The 16883-nt window shown below is 44.1% G+C and overlaps 1 protein-coding gene across 1 annotated transcript; it reads right to left on the reverse strand.

Annotated features, from left to right (window-relative positions):
- Nucleotides 1-359: 359 nt before the first annotated feature.
- lemd3 (LEM domain containing 3) lies at nt 360-15637 on the reverse strand. Its single transcript, XM_034578835.1, has 13 exons — nt 14207-15637; nt 12610-12650; nt 10901-10970; nt 9144-9217; nt 8316-8395; nt 8070-8215; nt 6750-6851; nt 6333-6435; nt 4990-5168; nt 3820-3901; nt 3601-3706; nt 3428-3506; nt 360-2397 (listed from the first exon to the last, which is right to left on the reverse strand). The coding sequence occupies exons 1-13, from the start codon at nt 15540-15542 to the stop codon at nt 2210-2212; spliced, it is 2586 nt and encodes an 861-aa protein (XP_034434726.1). The 5' UTR covers nt 15543-15637; the 3' UTR covers nt 360-2209.
- Nucleotides 15638-16883: the final 1246 nt, after the last annotated feature.

Genomic DNA, 16883 nt, shown 5'->3' on the forward strand with positions numbered 1-16883 from the left:
ATTTAAAACTTTTTATCTTTATAAATGTCTCTGGTCCACACCCTCCCTCCCCCTTCCCGCCCCCCTGGCTAGCAGGTTAGGGATGCTGGTAAATCCAAACATACAATGCAATGGAAATAAAGCTGCATATAACAGAACAGACCACATATCAATGTACAGTGTTAACATGAAGTGCATCAGAGGAAAGAGAACACATCCATGAGGTTTCTAGGTGAAGCACGAGCCTTGAGAGGTGGCATCACATCAAACACTTGACATTCAGCCTCATGACAGTCAGCGTGAGGGGAGACGCCTTATGTGCACTTTTCCGTTGGGGGTACAAAAATAGTTTACAGTGATGCACTAAACAACTGGCTTCTTTCTTTAAGTGTTCACTTTATTTTGTTGTTTTACACATCCTGACATTTGTTTGGAAGTGGATGTACGGTTTGATTCTTGATGAAATAAAGTTTTGACACATATGTAACAGGTATAGTGACATTAAAATAGTACATCACCATGGCTGTTTAAAAAAAACAGAAATAAATAGAGAGAAGCATTTGGTTTAATATCAAAGGAAACTGCTACAAAATACCAAATCTGAAGATGTAAAACTAACAAAACTACATCTATGGCAGGCCTTACTCACCCTTTGAACTGTTTCTATTTCTTAAATCCAGTACATTGTCCAGTAATGCAGTGCCAGTCTTTTTTTTAAAAGCACAAATTTAAGGCACTGTTGGGTCGTCTGCTACCTATCGCAGCAGATTTTGAACATTTGAAATGTGCATCATTTGTACAATTTCACACTGCAAATACTGAATCCAACTTTCAATTCACTGCATTAAAAAAATTTCATAATTTCTAGCATCTCCTGGAGTTTTAAAAAAAAAACAAAAACATTTTCTGAATACACAGGTGCCGTAAAAACACACAAGCGATCAGGAATCCCTAAGTTCAGTGAAGACTCCTCACAGGGGGCTGGGGGTGTTTAGAATAGAGTGTTACAAACCCACAACATTCTCACAGTACTCCTTATGACAAAAAGCGTGGTAGCATCGGGTTGTGTGATCAACAGGTTCCGTCACAACATGAAACGCTCTGACTTCAGAGTCCTCGTCTGGTCTGTTGGTCATGTACACAAAAAAAACCAAAGAGATGAAGACACACACTGCTTGCATGAGAACAGGTGTGGAAATCCAATTCAATGCAGGGGGGGGGGTCGCACCGACAGCATAACATTACCCATCTTCAAAGAGGTAAATAATAAAATGTAATAAGTGATAACTCTGGGATATATTGGATTATATCTGCAGTAGAAAGTTGCAGGTGACTGTTAAAGGTACACCCCCTGATTTTGTTACAATCGCTCAAAATCAAGGACAAAGGGAAAGAAAAGCCCGTTCATAGAAAACACGGAGCAAAGGAAACACACGGTGGCTGAATCCTCACTGTAACTGTGGCTCGGTTCTACAGCCCGAGCTTTACTGTGTGCATCTGTGCTACTGCAGCCTCTAAGGGACTCGTCGCCTCTGCATACACACGTACTCTGCTGTGGCAAATGAGCAGCAGCAGCAACAACAAACAAAAACAAAAAAAATATGAGCTTATGGTTTTGCTTTTAATAGAAAAGATGTAATAATAAAGCTTGTGCCACCATTCACGTGTATTTACAGGACACCCACTGCATATCTGTTCATGCCTCCCTCGCCTTAACTAAATAATAATAATCAGAGTAATAATAATAACAAGGAGTACATCGAACATCTTCAGGAAAATCAACATCCACGCTGTGTTGTCTTGAAAGCTTACATAGAGGCATACTCTGAAACATGCAGCTGTTTTTTATACAGTGCCCAGATGAATTCCATCATGGGATGAGCTGGTTGCACCGTGGAAGAGAAGGAGGGAGGGCTGGAGTATCTGCACACATCTTAAATATTCCAGAAGAGCTTGGCTTCCTTGTTAAATCCATGACATTTCTAATACAATGATTATAGAAAACAAACAACTGCAACGCAGAACAGCTTTTCTTGCAATTATCCTGTGTTGAAATAAAAAAGAAAAAAAAGAAAATCAACAAACAAACGGAAAAAAAGAACCAGCTCTCCCGTGGCACAGACTGAAGTCGTCCCCGTTATAAAGCAGCGAAGGAGCAGCAGCAGACTGGTGCTGTGACGCTGGGAGGGCACAGAAGAAAATGACGCTAAATCTAACGCTAAGGGGCGTCTCATGAGAAGACTGAAGAGTTGGCTGAGCCGTGTTGCTGCGGGCTGGCCGCAGTGTCCGTGGTGTCCGTGGTGCCCGTGGCTTTCAGGTGGAGGATGGAGGCCCTCAGGGGCGTGCTGCAGCCCTGTGCCTGTGGGAAGCGCTGGTGGTATCGGTCCAGACGCAGATACTTTACCGTCACCAGTTTACCTGTCAAGATGAGAAGGAAACCGTCACTGACCACTCACCATAGTGTTCTTCGATACATTGAGCTAATCAGATGTCCACAGCTGCATTTTGTTTTGGAACCGTCTGCAGCAGTTTCAACGTTTCTCCAAAGACCAGTGTTCGGAGCTCCTCTCTCAACCCGAAAATTGTATCGCATCACTACAGTTTTAGAATAAAAGGTGAAGCCGTTCTCAAGTGTTTACGGCCTAGAGCAAACGTATACCTTAAAATAACAGCTTCAAAAAAACCATTTTGAAGAAACATACTTATAATTGGGAGAATGTGATGTCTGTCATCGCTCCCTGGAGGCTTGGAACTGCACTGTGTAACTCTGGTGTACCATGCTGGAACATTACAAAACTGCTTTATGACAAATCTCACCGTCCAATACCCAGATCTGCAGTGAACAGCTAGCTACAAGAGACAACTAGGTCGCCATTCTCAGTGTGAACATCATTGCAGAAACCAAACAAGAGTGAATGTGAAAGCTTATTTTACTCATTGTTTATCATCAGAAGCTGGTAGACCCATTTTGAGGTTTAGCAAGATAGCCAAACAATTGAATGTGATTTGATTCTCATTATGCATCCATTATACTCGCCTACTGTGTTGGCTGTTCTATTCCGAGTTGAGTGCAGTGAGGTGCAAACATTTAGCAAGACAATCACTCAAATTATATTTTGTGAATCTTGCATTAGGAACAAAGGGCAGCAGGCCCTCACAAACAATGTAACTAATGTATTAATTTATGAGCTCTGCACGACAATGTTATTGTTTTTGATGAATAAATCATAAATGCTCCTCAAGTTGGTTTCCTCTGGCAACAGGTCGGCACTGGGTTGCAAGCATCTGCGGTTGCGTGTTTTGTGACTGACTCAAAACTCATGAATTATTCAAACTGGATTTCCTGGATAGTATATCATCTTCTCACTTGTACCTGCAGCAACACGGCCCCTTGTTTTCTCACTCTGTTAATGCTGTAAATCTAAGTGTTATTAAGTGGGTGCTTTACCATCGAACCAGGAGCCATGAAGTGCCTTGAAGGCTTTCCCTGAGTGCTCTGCAGAGAGACACTTCACGTAGACGCAGCCCTGTGGAGAGAGCAGGAAACACAGTGTGATGTCGTTGTAGTCAGAAGTATAGAGGTCAGACATGAGGGCAAGCTGCTCACAGGGCGGAGCGTACCTCTCGAGAGTTCTTGTCGACAGCGATGTGGACGATGCCGTCGTTGTCGCTGCACTTTTCCAGGATAGCCTCGTGGATGGCTAAATCCCAGTTCTCTCCGACCTCCCTGAAAAAAAGAAAACACATACAGGGAAGTTACAAACGGAAATATAGATCTGGTAAAAAAGGAATAAGCTCCCGACAGCTCATCGAGGAGGCAGCAGAGACGATTGAACTCACATGACTGGGTCAAACATGTTTCTGATCTTCAGACATGGAGTCAGGCTGTTGGGGGGGGAATTCCTCCGGTCCAGAGGGAAAGCTGAAGGAGAGAGACGAGGTTTCAGTGAGCGCACAGCTGGATCAGTACAGTCCACGGGTTCATGGTGATCACAGTGAAACGATATGACCCTGGATAAGAGCAATGTTTAGGTTCCCAATACATGATGACATGTTACCAGGGCCTATGAAACTGTAAAGTGCAGGGACCTAAGGTGGCAACATGCTTCATGCAGCGGCAATTTGAAACATCAAGGTCTGAAGCAGCACAAAAACACCTCATGTCCAAAGGCTGCATACCACTCAATCTTCCACCTGTCCACCTCAAGAGAAGAGACAAGAGAAGACGTCTGCCGACTCAGTGTCTGTACAGCATGTACTGAAGCCACTTGAATTTATGCGAAGTGTTCAATTACCCAGAGGGTGATAATCCACTCCTCGTAATAACATAAAAGATCAATGAGAAGTTTTGAGCTGTTATTGTGTACAGCCCTCTGCTCCCCCCCCCCCCTCTCTTTCTATCTCCCTGTCTGTCTCTGTCTTTTAAAACAGCCAGAACATTGTAATCGTCTTTAGCACCAAATGTCATCTTCCTTGTTGGTCCACTCTCATCATGTGATACGACTCAGTTGCTCTGATGCGATGGAGCACACACTTTCACATTGATAACTGGTGACGTGGGTGCTACCACTGATATACAAAAATGAATCTAATAGATTGTCTATACAAAAAACTCTAACAGTTGGTGTGGTCAGTGGGAAAATTACGTGATTGGTATGTGCCTGAACACTGTGGAACCCCAGTAACTCAGACTACTGCAGCAACCCTACTGGTATCGTCCACAACTCTTTAGCACTGAGAGCAGGACAAGTCAGAGGGATTTTTATTCTCTCTATAAATTCTGAAAAGAGCTTCACACATTGGCATACACTTGACGTAACTGATTCAATTGGATTTTTGAACAGATATCCTGCTCCACTAATTATAAACAAAAAAAATTTGTGCTGTGAATGTGTCAGTCAGAACCAAATGAAATGGAGAATTAACATTTATAGACAAACATTTAAGTGAATTTCCTGCTTTCCTGGTCCAGTATAGTCTCGAGCAAGAAAAATAGTCAGTGCGAGTTACCTTTCCCCTGCCAGACTTTAGAGGGCATCAGTGAGCTCTTGTCACAACTGAGAGCAGGCTGTATCCACCGCCAGACCAGGAAGTCTGATCCACCGATCCTCTGCTTCTCTGTTCGAATGCGGGACTCGTTGGCTGAGAGGAATCTCACAGCCCGCTCCCAAATCTTCTTCATTTTCTTCCTGTAAAACATCAGAACCAGAACGTCTCACACATTCTTCCTCACCTGAGACATCACGTTTTCTGATGGTGCATCTAAACCTAACTTTAACATATGGCACAGAAGACAGCAGTAACTACACATCATGTCCAAAACCTGTCACACACACTTCTATCGCAGTGGTGGCAAAAAGAATCTAAAATTCACAAAAGCACCTACCTAGCATTTAGAGAAAAGCTACACAACACATACAAACACATTCAATGCATTTTTTTGTTCCACTTCCTTGAAATAGGATTGTAATATGGCTCAGATTAACCTGTTCCATGTGTTTTCATTGAGAAAAAAAAGCTCCATCGATCTGTAATCAGCTCTTCATTACAAATCTGTCTGAGACAGCACCAGCTGATCCTGAACGCTGCTTCACCAGTGAAGTGATCTGAGGACTGGAGTCATGGACTCCAGTCCTCAGACCACTTCACTGGTAACCAGTCTCGGAAAGAATTAACTTTAAAATCCTACTACTGGTCAATAAATCGCTGAGCAGCTTAGATCCAGAACACTTATCCGATCTGCTGAACCAGTGTGAACCTTGTAGACTGCTCAGGTCGGCCGGGTTCAAGATTACCAGCTGCTCCCGAGGTTAAAACTTTATACGGTGAAGCCTTTTCAGCCTCTACGCAGCCCAAATTTGGAACGGACGACCTAAGAATGAACACCATGCTGAACAGTTTGTCTGGACCGTCGTCCGAAAAACATTTGCATTTGATCCAGTTAGTTTTGGTTTCAAATTGCAGTTCAGGGGGTGCACTAAAGAATTTTGTATGACATACATGCATCCTGTCGTCATCACCTATGTGGGCTGCGTCTACATATACTTGACCCTGTTTGGACTTCCTGCGATTTGGTGCATACGTCCAAACTATCCCAAAAAGTGTATTCACACTGCTTTTAAACCAAACCATGATTCAGTTTGATCCAGACGAAAACCACCTCTTTTGGTTTGGAATAAACTGGAAAGTCAGACGGTCCAGACCACATAAGGTAGGTGTTAAAGTGCCCCAAATCTAAACTCAAGATTGACAGTGGGACAGGAGCAGAATTTATAATCAGCTAGTGATGTTAATTTTACACCTCAACGTTTTTAATTGTATTTTGATGGAGCTGCGACAGCATTGGTACTGACCTCTCCTGAGGCTGAACCAGGGAGTCTCTGACGTGGGGGATGGGCAGGTAGGGCTGCAGGTCCTGGTTCTCTTGGCAAGCCTCACTGTGGCTCCTTAACACGTCTGTACATGTAAAAAAAAAACAGGAAGAATTAAAGACTAAAGCATAATTATGATAAACAGCGTTCAGAGGAAAAACCTGCAGGTTTCAAGTAACCACGACAACAGGATTTGCGGAGTAATTTAACTTTCAATTGGTAAATGTGCCTTTATATTCATCAAGCTATACTCATATCTCATATTTACAAAAGTATTCACACCCTTGAGCTAAGATTTTTGTCCCATGGTATTAAGAGAGTTCCGCTGGTAAAGGAAACCCGAGGGGAAACACTGTATTCAATTGGTTGGCGGTCCAGTGACTGTGTGGGGGTCCTTACCGATGATCCTCTCCACCATGTCGTACATCTGCCTCGTCTCCTCCTCTTCTCTCCTCCAGCGATACTTGACATAGCAGACCACACTCCACACACAGCCTACCACTGCACTCACGGACACAAACACAGGATGCACAAATTCAAACACAGCTACTTGGGGCGTCTCGAGGCATAGTTAATGCAGTTTTCTGTCTCTATTGAACAAATTAAAGAGAAAAATATCCAAAAAACCACAGCTACTGCAAAAAAACGCTTCCACTGCTGTTTGGAGCAAAAACTAACAACTTCTTCTGCTGTAACTGCTGGAAAAAAACATGGTTAGATGCTAATAAACAATTGGCTAAGGATTAACGATGTTATAGCCCTATAACAACTGAGAAAACACATTTTGTCCTTCCATAAAACCCATGAATCTGAGCAGGATTAATTAGTTTGGGAGATGATTGGCTAGATGTATTGTGCTCTAGGCAACAGATCAGAGCAATTCAGTCACTTTCCTGGCTCAATTTCTTGGTTACTTTATTTGTGATAAGTTGGCACACTTTATTTTACTATTTTAATATCAACCAGTGTAGTCCCTGTTCTAAACCTGTCTGTTTGGCCTGTGGTTATACTGGTTGCAGATTTTCTCCTGAAACTAGAACCCTGAAGCAACCGCAAAGAGCTGTTTATTCAAAGTCCAGTGGACTCAGTACGCAGAACCACCAAACTGGAGAATTAGTTGCTGTGAACTCGCTGTTGTTGTGGTCGACGACGTCACTTTACGATGATAAGTTTCAGTGGCCACTACTACAGAGCGCTGGTAACCCGTTTATTCACAGTTTATTTATATTGAACGTATCGACTGTCCAAATCAAACCAAATTTCGACTCTGCACTTCTTCGTATCATAGGTTCAAGATACATGTTCCACATACAGAAAGATTTGTTGTGCACACTGCCTCCTATTGTCCTGTTTGTGTGACTGATGGATGTTTTACACCACGTCTGTACAACGAGAAGACGTGAAAGCAGCCCATCGACAGAGCAGCGGCAGCTTCAGTGCTCCATCTGTGTCTACACAACAACTAAGTTTGTACAAATATTTGATGTCCACGGATAAATCAAGAAACACATTCATGTTAGTCACTGATTCTGGGACTCTTTCTTTCTTTCTTCCAAATATCTTATAAATCTTCTCTTTAGGTCTTCAACAGTATTTCCATCTGTACTCTTGTTTTATTTTCTCTAAACAAAACTTCTATGAAGGAAAACATGTTATATATGTTGCTGCAGATATCTCTGTTCAGTTATCTAAAATACATTCTGCTGTGGTTTATCTCACCAACTGCGATGAGGAAGACTCTGCTGATGACAGTGAGGAAGGCTCGGCGGAAGCGGCACGTGAAGGGCATCTTGGGATGTGTGGACTCCAGCCTGTAGATCTCAGACACGTCGGTCACTGGATCATCGGCTACCTGTGCAGTCAGCCTACACACACACACAGAGAGAGAGAGAGAGTGAGGACACATGTCACACACACAGCGAGATGAAGCTTGTGATCAGCAACAATATTTAAATTGTGCGTTACCTTATCCCAACATCCTGTCCTGTCCGGACTATCCACTCCAGAGAACTGAGAACGAGGTACTCAAACTCCTTATTCTGGGCCTAAATAAAAAAAAAAAGAAGGGGTAACTGATGAGAGGGACAGCGTCAGTTTCCACACTAATGCTTATGTCACGGAACATCTTGCTTTCATTTTGGCGGCTATATTATTGGGTTTGAGCGGCCACACTGCTGCTCTGCTAAAAGTCAGTCTTGCCCATTTGCTTGCACACGGTTCACCGCAAAATAAACAGTGAAGACAATTTTCCACCACAGCTTCAATTCAATATGTCACAAATGTAAATATTTGCAACACTTCCTGTACCTGTTTAAAAGTAAAATCACTCCAGTGTTTCTGTTGACTGAATACATACATTTGATTGTTATTGCAGGACCAATGTAATCGATTACATAGGCTACTTATGAGATCAGCATCATCCAAGAAAAGAAATCCCTGCTTTTACATTATATCATTGCTGCTTGTTCTTAGCATTTTCTTTAATTAATCAACCAAATGCAGAGCAAGTCAATCTTCCTTCTGTTTACGCAGTTTTACAGAAATTATAACCGGCTGCATCAACATAGCAACTCGCACTTTAAAGGAAGTTTGTCCTTGTGCCTCGGCGGCCATGAATATCCTGGTTGATGTTGTGCAGGTGGGAAAATTCCCACAGACACAATATTCATAAGTGACCCTTGACACACTTCACTGAAAACACTTATCAAGCTTCCAGTTTCTCCTTTCTGATACGCAAGTACCAAGAATCCCATGGCCTCTTGCGGTCCGTGTTTCTGGTTAATGGGGACGTACCTTTAAATATGCGGCGGCCTCGTCTATGGACAGACTCCTGTTTGGACACTTCTGGTCTCCACAGTCATGCTGGCCTGTAATCACAGTTTCAAACCATCAGTGACGGAAAAAAAAACACACCTCGGCTAAATTCATCTCAACACAATGTTTAACATCCAGTTTAGAGTACAGATTAGCACTCCTGTCTGTTTATATGAGAAGCACAACCTCAAGTTATTAAATCACATTAGATTTTGAATATTGAACAGTATAACGTGTATTGTGTACTCCCCATGTACTTCATTAAGAATATACTAAAATGGAATACTTTATCTCTTTGCTCCCTAAACAGCCTCAGTTCTTCGAGGCCTTGAGATTATGCTCCATGACTGCATCATGCCCTCTCAACCGATTTGTCAGCAGCACATTCATGCTGCCAATGTCCTGTTCTACCACATCACGTGGCTCCATGGACTCATACGGTCTACTCCGTTTTCTGACTTCATCTGTCCTGTGTTGGTGAGTCTGTGTCACTGCAGCCTCTCATTACTCTTCTTAGCCTACGCGAGAGGAACCTGATGCGGTCTCTGCTGTTATAGAACATCCACCTTAATGTCAAATGTGGTGTTCATTTGGAGAAGCTTTTCTGGTCACACAGCAAAGAGTGGTTATCTGAGTTGCTGTAGCCTTTCTGTCAGCTCCAACCAGTCTGAGCATTCTCCTCTGACCTCTCAACACAGAGCTGCTGCTCACTCAAGTGTTTTTTTTTGGCTCCATTCTGAGAAAAAAACTGACTGATCAATTGATGATTCATTGACTGAAGCTCCTGGCCTGTATCTGCATCTTTTTTCTGTTGCACTGCTGCACACGATCAGCTCATTGGATAATGCATTAATAAGCGGGTGTGCAGATGTTCCTAATAAAGTGCTTTATGGGCGTTTGTCAAACCACTGGATATTTTCAGTAAGATATAATCACCTGTCATTATAAGTTCCTCCGTTTCCATTACAACATATGCTGGCCTGAGGAACTCTCACATCCATTTGACAATGTACTGCTTTTCCTTTGTCTGTGCATTAAATGCAAATGTTTGTCTTTTAATATCAGTCAGTGAACAGGTTCACATGCAATGTGCACAAAGGTCCCTTTCACGCACAACGTATTTCGAGTGACAGGCACACAGACTAAAAGAGTGAAAGATTAGTTAACATTGTGGACTGTAGCTCGCAACAGCCTGAGCACATTGCAAATAGTGCTGCACATACCAAGCTGGAGATCTCTTATGTAATTATGGGAAGTGTAAACACTTTTTGGTTAATTAAGAAGCTGTGGTTGGACAAATTACAATATGGAAGGCAGCCACAGTCCAGATAATTAATGGGAACCACTGATATTAAATAGAAACTTTTAACTATGACAAGGCCCTGGTCTTATCAATGGTCAGGGATAATGTCCCAGCCCCACTGACTGGTGACACCTTTCTCTAACCTTGACCTGACAAACCTTTAAATTACTTAAACCACATTAACTCGCTCTATTGGATTAGTACTCGTTAATACTCATGATTGCATATTGATACTGTGACCAAAAGTATGGCAAGCTTAACAACGCATTTCTGTAGTTAAAGAGCTGTGAATGAACACACTCTTTATGAAAATAAAGAACCGCTGCTCACTCTGTCGTCGCAGCAACAAAAGAGAGAGAACCTTTCCTGAGAGAAAAGTCTTTATTCGACACATCGAACAGTCACTCAGAAGACACAGAGGGGTTATAGCTACCAGCGATGTTGGCCAGATGGTCGTGTAGATTGAGCAGCAAGTTCAGGATCAGGTCCTTATCTGCCTTGTCCTGCAAACAATAAAACACACACCAACAGAAATACAGTTACTTGTCTTTTTTTTTGTTAGAACTTTGTGGTGGCATTTTTATAGCTGGAAACCTGAAGGGAGGCTAAATAAAAGCAGGGGTTTTCCTGCATAGAGAATTGCCTCCGTCGAATTTCGTGCCGCCTCCATCTCCCGACAAAATTCTAGTTCAGTGGAAACCACTAAGAGTGATCATGTTTGTCCTTGGCCAAATTGATGTCTATAAGCGGTTGATTACTATAAAAGAATTGCGTAGCTTCTGTATGATAGTAACAGAACATGAGGGAAAGGTAACGGCGCCACACAGACTCCGCTGCTCACCTCTCTCTGCCTCTCCCTCACTATCTCACACACACAGACGGAGCTGATGTCTCTGACCCACTACAGCTTTAACGTCGATCCTCACGTAATGATCGATAATTTTCTTAAACGTGTCAAATCTTTCTTCGTCGCTGCGCGTTCATTCATAATTCAGCTCGTCTCTCGCACTGACACACATACACCGACACACACAAACAGGGTCATCAAACACATGTGTAAACAGCGTGAATGATAGACACAGAGAGGAGCAGTAAATTACTGACGGAGCCAGTAGAACTGTAAATCTTGTGCTCTCAGTACATCCCCCGCCTAAATGTCGGCCAGGACAAACCCTGAATGCAAACTAGCAGTGATGTCTGGATCAATTTGTATGGCTCCAACACTGATCAGAGTCCTTTATCTGCAAAGTCTGAAAAAACATCGGCTTCAGAACCGATTTAAATCAGTCAACAGACAAGTTTATGTTCACTAATGCTGGTCAAGGTACTCACTGAGTTAACATTACCAGCAGCATCTGTTTTAACTGACTGCTGCTATCTGAACGTTTTTGGATGCTGCTCTTTTGCGTATGCTGGCACTTGGCAAATCCAGACACACTGGTGTCTGAACTCGGGAGTCACTCACTGGCGTGCCCATCAGACAATTTTCCACATTTGCAGACTCTTTATTTTCACTCACATGTGCAGCAGAATGCTGCACTCTAGAGGCTGGCTGTCATATCGGGGCACAGCACTGCAGCACGAGCAGGCTGAGGTGGAAAAAACACATCAGAGTAAAGAAAGGAGCAGATTTTGATCTGCTTTATTCTTGCAGATGCTAATCTATTAAAATATGCCTGGTTCGGCTCAGGGCATCTGTATAATCTAGAACCTGGGATTTAGGGAGATCTTAAAATGAATTTAAAACCCAATGTGAGTTATGAATAGTATTCAGTTCAGTTTGAACTGGCTCTACAGATCAACACGTGTTGATGTAAAAACATCTGAAACAACTCCGAGCCAGACGTTTGGTTCTCTTCAGTTTCCATGCCAAGTGCACATCACAGAAAATATCCGAAGCTTGAGGGGTAGTGTTGTTTCTGGAACAGTTTGCAGCAGGGCCAGGAGTAGAACAAGTTAATTTCATTAGCATGGCAGCACTTCAACTGCATCCACCACTCACATCCATCATGCTTACAATCTAATTCCATGTTGTACACATCGCCTTTCCTGTGCTAAACATGTTGAACAAAAACTTTGCAACATAACTGTTGTACACAGAACCAGAAGAGGGGGGGGGGTCAAAGGAAAATATCTACTTACATAAGTCGAGTCAAAGTCGCTGCCAAAAGGGTGGCTCCTAACTGCAACAAAAACACAGAAAGTGGTAGAGTCAGGACAGAAACAACAGCATGCTCATTAAAAGTGCACAGTAAACCAAACACACCAGAAGAGCAAAAAGCACCAGCTGGATTGGTGGGAAGGAAAACTTGTACAATAAGACGGCATGTTTGGAGACATGAAATGTGAGCGAGGCTCAGACATCACTTCACACGTGAGTCAGTGTCTGTACACGAAGCTCAGCCCTTGAGGCCTCACCACATCAGCCAGGCACTTTGGAGTCTGAACAGAATTATACCGTACACATTATAATACTGAAAGAAAATCCCACATCCGGCTGTTTACTCGCGAATGGGAAGCTGAGGAAAAAAAGTATGGTGATAGTAAGTTACTAGTATTGTTATTGGTTTTACACTAATGTGAGCACTACAGAAGAAATCCATGTGCAGCAGTGTGAAAGTGACCTGACTGTCATGTGTGAAATGCACTGTTTTAACTGCTGAAAGTCAAAGCAACGTTCAAGGTTGTGAACTGAAGTGTTATCGTTTGGCTTCTCCTCCGATTCAACAACGCTGGTTTTGAACATTTAGGGAAAATTGGTCACATTGGAAGGAAATGGATTCACACTGAGTTCATTACATCCAGGGTTTGGGGTTCAGTGAATCCAGTTCTAAATGTGCAGCAGATGAGTGGAATCAGGTGAAACCGCTGGCAGGAATGTGCAACACATCACCTGTCAGAATTGGTAATGTCCAATTTGCCTAAATTAAGCTTTATTTTAATTATGTGTGCATAATTATAGTTGTTGACTAACAATAGCATTCCTTCTCCTATTGCTGAAACCAGTTTGGATTGAAGAGCCTGAGGTCTGCACAGTGAGCAGACCCTTTGGAAGTGTGGCATATGTGAATAGTGTGATGGTGCAGGGAAGCCTGGACAGACCAGCTCTGAGCCAATGTCTGGAGACAGCAAGAAGTCATTTGCTTGAGAAGAAATGCATCAGATCAATCTAGCAGCCGACAGGGTCAGGACTGGATCAACGCTTTCACGAAATTGGTGGATTATGTTTGTCAGGTGTCTTGCTAGCTCCGGCCATCACGAAGCACATGCAGCGACTGCACCTGCAGGAGGGACAGACTGAAGACAGGACCTGCGCTCGTGGTTTGCACCTGTTGACAACAAATCAGGCCTCTGCTTAGTTGAAGCAGTGAAAGGTCACAGCTGCACTGGATGATCTGTTCCTTGTATGATAGTTGCTGACATTTTTAACAACTGCTTGACTTTTTACACTGGTGAAGAAGAAAACTGATTATCGTTGGGTATCTGCTGAAGTTTGTAGAAAGGACAAGGTAGTGTTTTGCTTGCAGGACAGGCAGGTGTAATAGTCCACAGCAGCTCTGTTTACATGGGGTACACCACTCTTCTGAAGCCTGACAGAAACTAAACAAACACACGAACCCAACAACCAGGCCACATGGGGATGGATCAACCTGTCTGCCCTAAACCAGTGGGCACATTTTACCCGTTCAGGGGACGGATAATGGAAAACGTTGAGTGACACATCTAATCAGACACTTACTGACTCCATCCGCCTCCGAGGCTCCAGAGCCCCTCATCCGCAGGTACATGAGGCCCAGCAGCAGAAAGAAGAGGCAGGCTGCTGTGAGCAGGAACATGGACAGGTAGTGGGCGCTGAAGCTGCCGGGGGAGGCCACCTCTTCCCGTTTGAACTGCTGGAGCAGCTCGTCCTCCGGCCCAGACAGCTTCTGCTTCAGCGCTGCCTGGCTGTACGAGTGGTTGGGGGCGGTGTGGTTGGAGTGGTTGCCCCGGTACGGCTGGGACAGGCTGCTGTAGTTGGTGAAGCGCGGTCTCAAGCCGATGCTGAACCTGTTGGAGCCGCCGCCGCTTCTGGGGGAGCCGTCCTCGCTGTCGACGTGGTTGTTTTTGCCGGCGTCTCGTCTGTGGTTCTGGTCGAGGGACACGTAGATGGACTTCCTGGGAAAGTTTCGGCTCCGCGAGCCTCCCGGCGGGTCCGAGTCCCTTCTCTTCAGCTCGTCTTCCTCCCCCTCCTCCCTCCGACTTCCCACCATGTTTAGACTCCCGGGCGGGTTAACCTCTCTGGCGGCCCCTCCCGTCTGGGACCCTCGGGCGAACGCCGCTTTCGAGTGGCTCCGCCGAGCCTCCAGTCTGTCCCGCCGCCGGTCTTCGGCGCCAAGGGCCCCGACCTCCTCCTCGTCCGAGTCTGAGTAATCCCCGGCTAACTTGCTAGTGACCGAGTGAGGCGCCCCGCAACCATTTAAAGAGCGAGAGTTCGTCTCCGTCCCCCCCTCATAATCGTCCTCGTCTCCCGATTCGTCGTAATCCCTCCCTTCCGCCTCGGGGCTGGATCTTGCCCGAACCCCCCAGCCCAACGAGACACCTCTCTGCCCGTCCGGACCCGGGGAAGAGCCGCTGCTATTCAGCGCACTCCCGGCGCCATACTGACTCTTGTTCGCCCCGGTCGGCGTCGCGGCAGGCCTTATCTTCGGCTGCTGTTGGAACGCGGGGCTCCGGTCCGCCCTGCCGCTGTGATTGAGGCCCTTTCTCCTCAGTGGAGTTTCGGCGTCAGACTCGTCGGAGCTGAAGCCGAGGACGGCGGACTTCCGGCCCGGTCTCCTGTTGGAGCTCAGGTGCGTGACGTCATGGCTGGCTGGCCTGAATCCCGCCGTGTTGCCGCCGCCAGTGCTGCTGCTGTTGACGGCCGCAGTGCCGCGCGTCTTCCCGGCCCGGGAGCCCCGCTGCTGCTGCTCGTCGCGGAGCTTCTTCAGCTTCTTCAGGTACACCGGGCGGGTGTTCTCGGTGACCGGGCCCGGCGTGAAACCGAAGCGCTTCAGTTCGGAGAAAAGCTCCTCATCCGTTAACTGCACTGACGCCATCTTAGACAAAACTCTGGGAGAAGGTTGTGTGGCGGAAGTGACGTAGAGGTGAAGTGGCAGACGACCAACTGTGTTGCGTTCAAGGTCCAGCCTCCACAGTAACACTGAGCTGTTGACTGACCCTAATAATGCCCACATTCATGCTGAGGAGGAACTCATCACTGTTTCATTCAGAGAAGAACACACAGTTATAAGCTTACCACCCTAACCCACAACAAGGCTCACAAGAGTCTGGATTAACCGTCTGTGTAAATACATGAAATCTATTTTATATTTGTTATATTTTAATTCAGATCCAGTGGCAGAAAACATGGCCTAAAACATTTAAACACATATGAAAAGCATGTATTTATTTTTCTACCATTCTCAACTTTCTATTCTTGTGGAGTATAAATATAGATCGATCGATATTGAAACCAACAAATGTACAAACAAAATATAATTCATTATTTCTTCACGTCGTCTTCTCCACAATGAAATTTCGTGTGACCTTTTTTCTCAGATCAAGTGTCAGAACACATTGCTTCTTCCGCACAACTTTTCATTGTAATAAAACATTTTAAATATATATTTAAAACATTTGCTTATTTTTCTATCGCTTATTCTTTCTATTCTTATATTGCCTGAGTATTGATAAGGATTTGGATCGTATGAGCAAATAGAAATTGAATCACTACTGAATAGTTTGAGTTTGATAGGTCAATTTCAAGCTGTGAAACTCCAAAAGCGTTATTTCTGTGTAAATATTTTAGTTCGTTCAGAGAGAGAAATATAATTTCAAAAATGTTTTGGTGACCGTAGGCTGATATCTCTCAAATATCTCCAGTGCCATGGATCAGCTCTCCTGATGCTTACATCAGTTTTCTATACCAAGCTGTGGTTTGAATATCAGCTGAGGACAACTGTTTTACTGTTGTTGTTTTTCACAGGTGGCTCCTGTTGAGCATAACATCCACCAAGTCCCATTCAATGCACGATGAAGAAAACCTCTCTTGGTTTGTGCTTACATGACAATTACAATAATGTCATGTACATGTTTATACATCAGTCGTAATAATGTAAAAATAATTATAATTATAATAGATTACAATTATTAATGGAATATAATTTAACAGTGAAAGGATTTTCTTCTGCCGCACAATCTCTTTTGATACACTGTGGTATTAAAACTACTTACATCAAGGACTCCATGTTTACCATACCAGTGTATACTACATAAGTAACATATTTGATGAGGAGGTAGAAATACTGAAGGAGCAATTTGGCTCGTCATGGCAAAATCCCAAAGACCCTGTTCTTCTCGAATAAGCCAATGTGGTGTGTGTAACATATCCCCTTATG

The sequence above is a fragment of the Hippoglossus hippoglossus genome, chromosome 23 (genome assembly GCF_009819705.1).
Source record: "Hippoglossus hippoglossus isolate fHipHip1 chromosome 23, fHipHip1.pri, whole genome shotgun sequence".
Classification (NCBI taxonomy): Eukaryota; Metazoa; Chordata; class Actinopteri; order Pleuronectiformes; family Pleuronectidae; genus Hippoglossus; species Hippoglossus hippoglossus.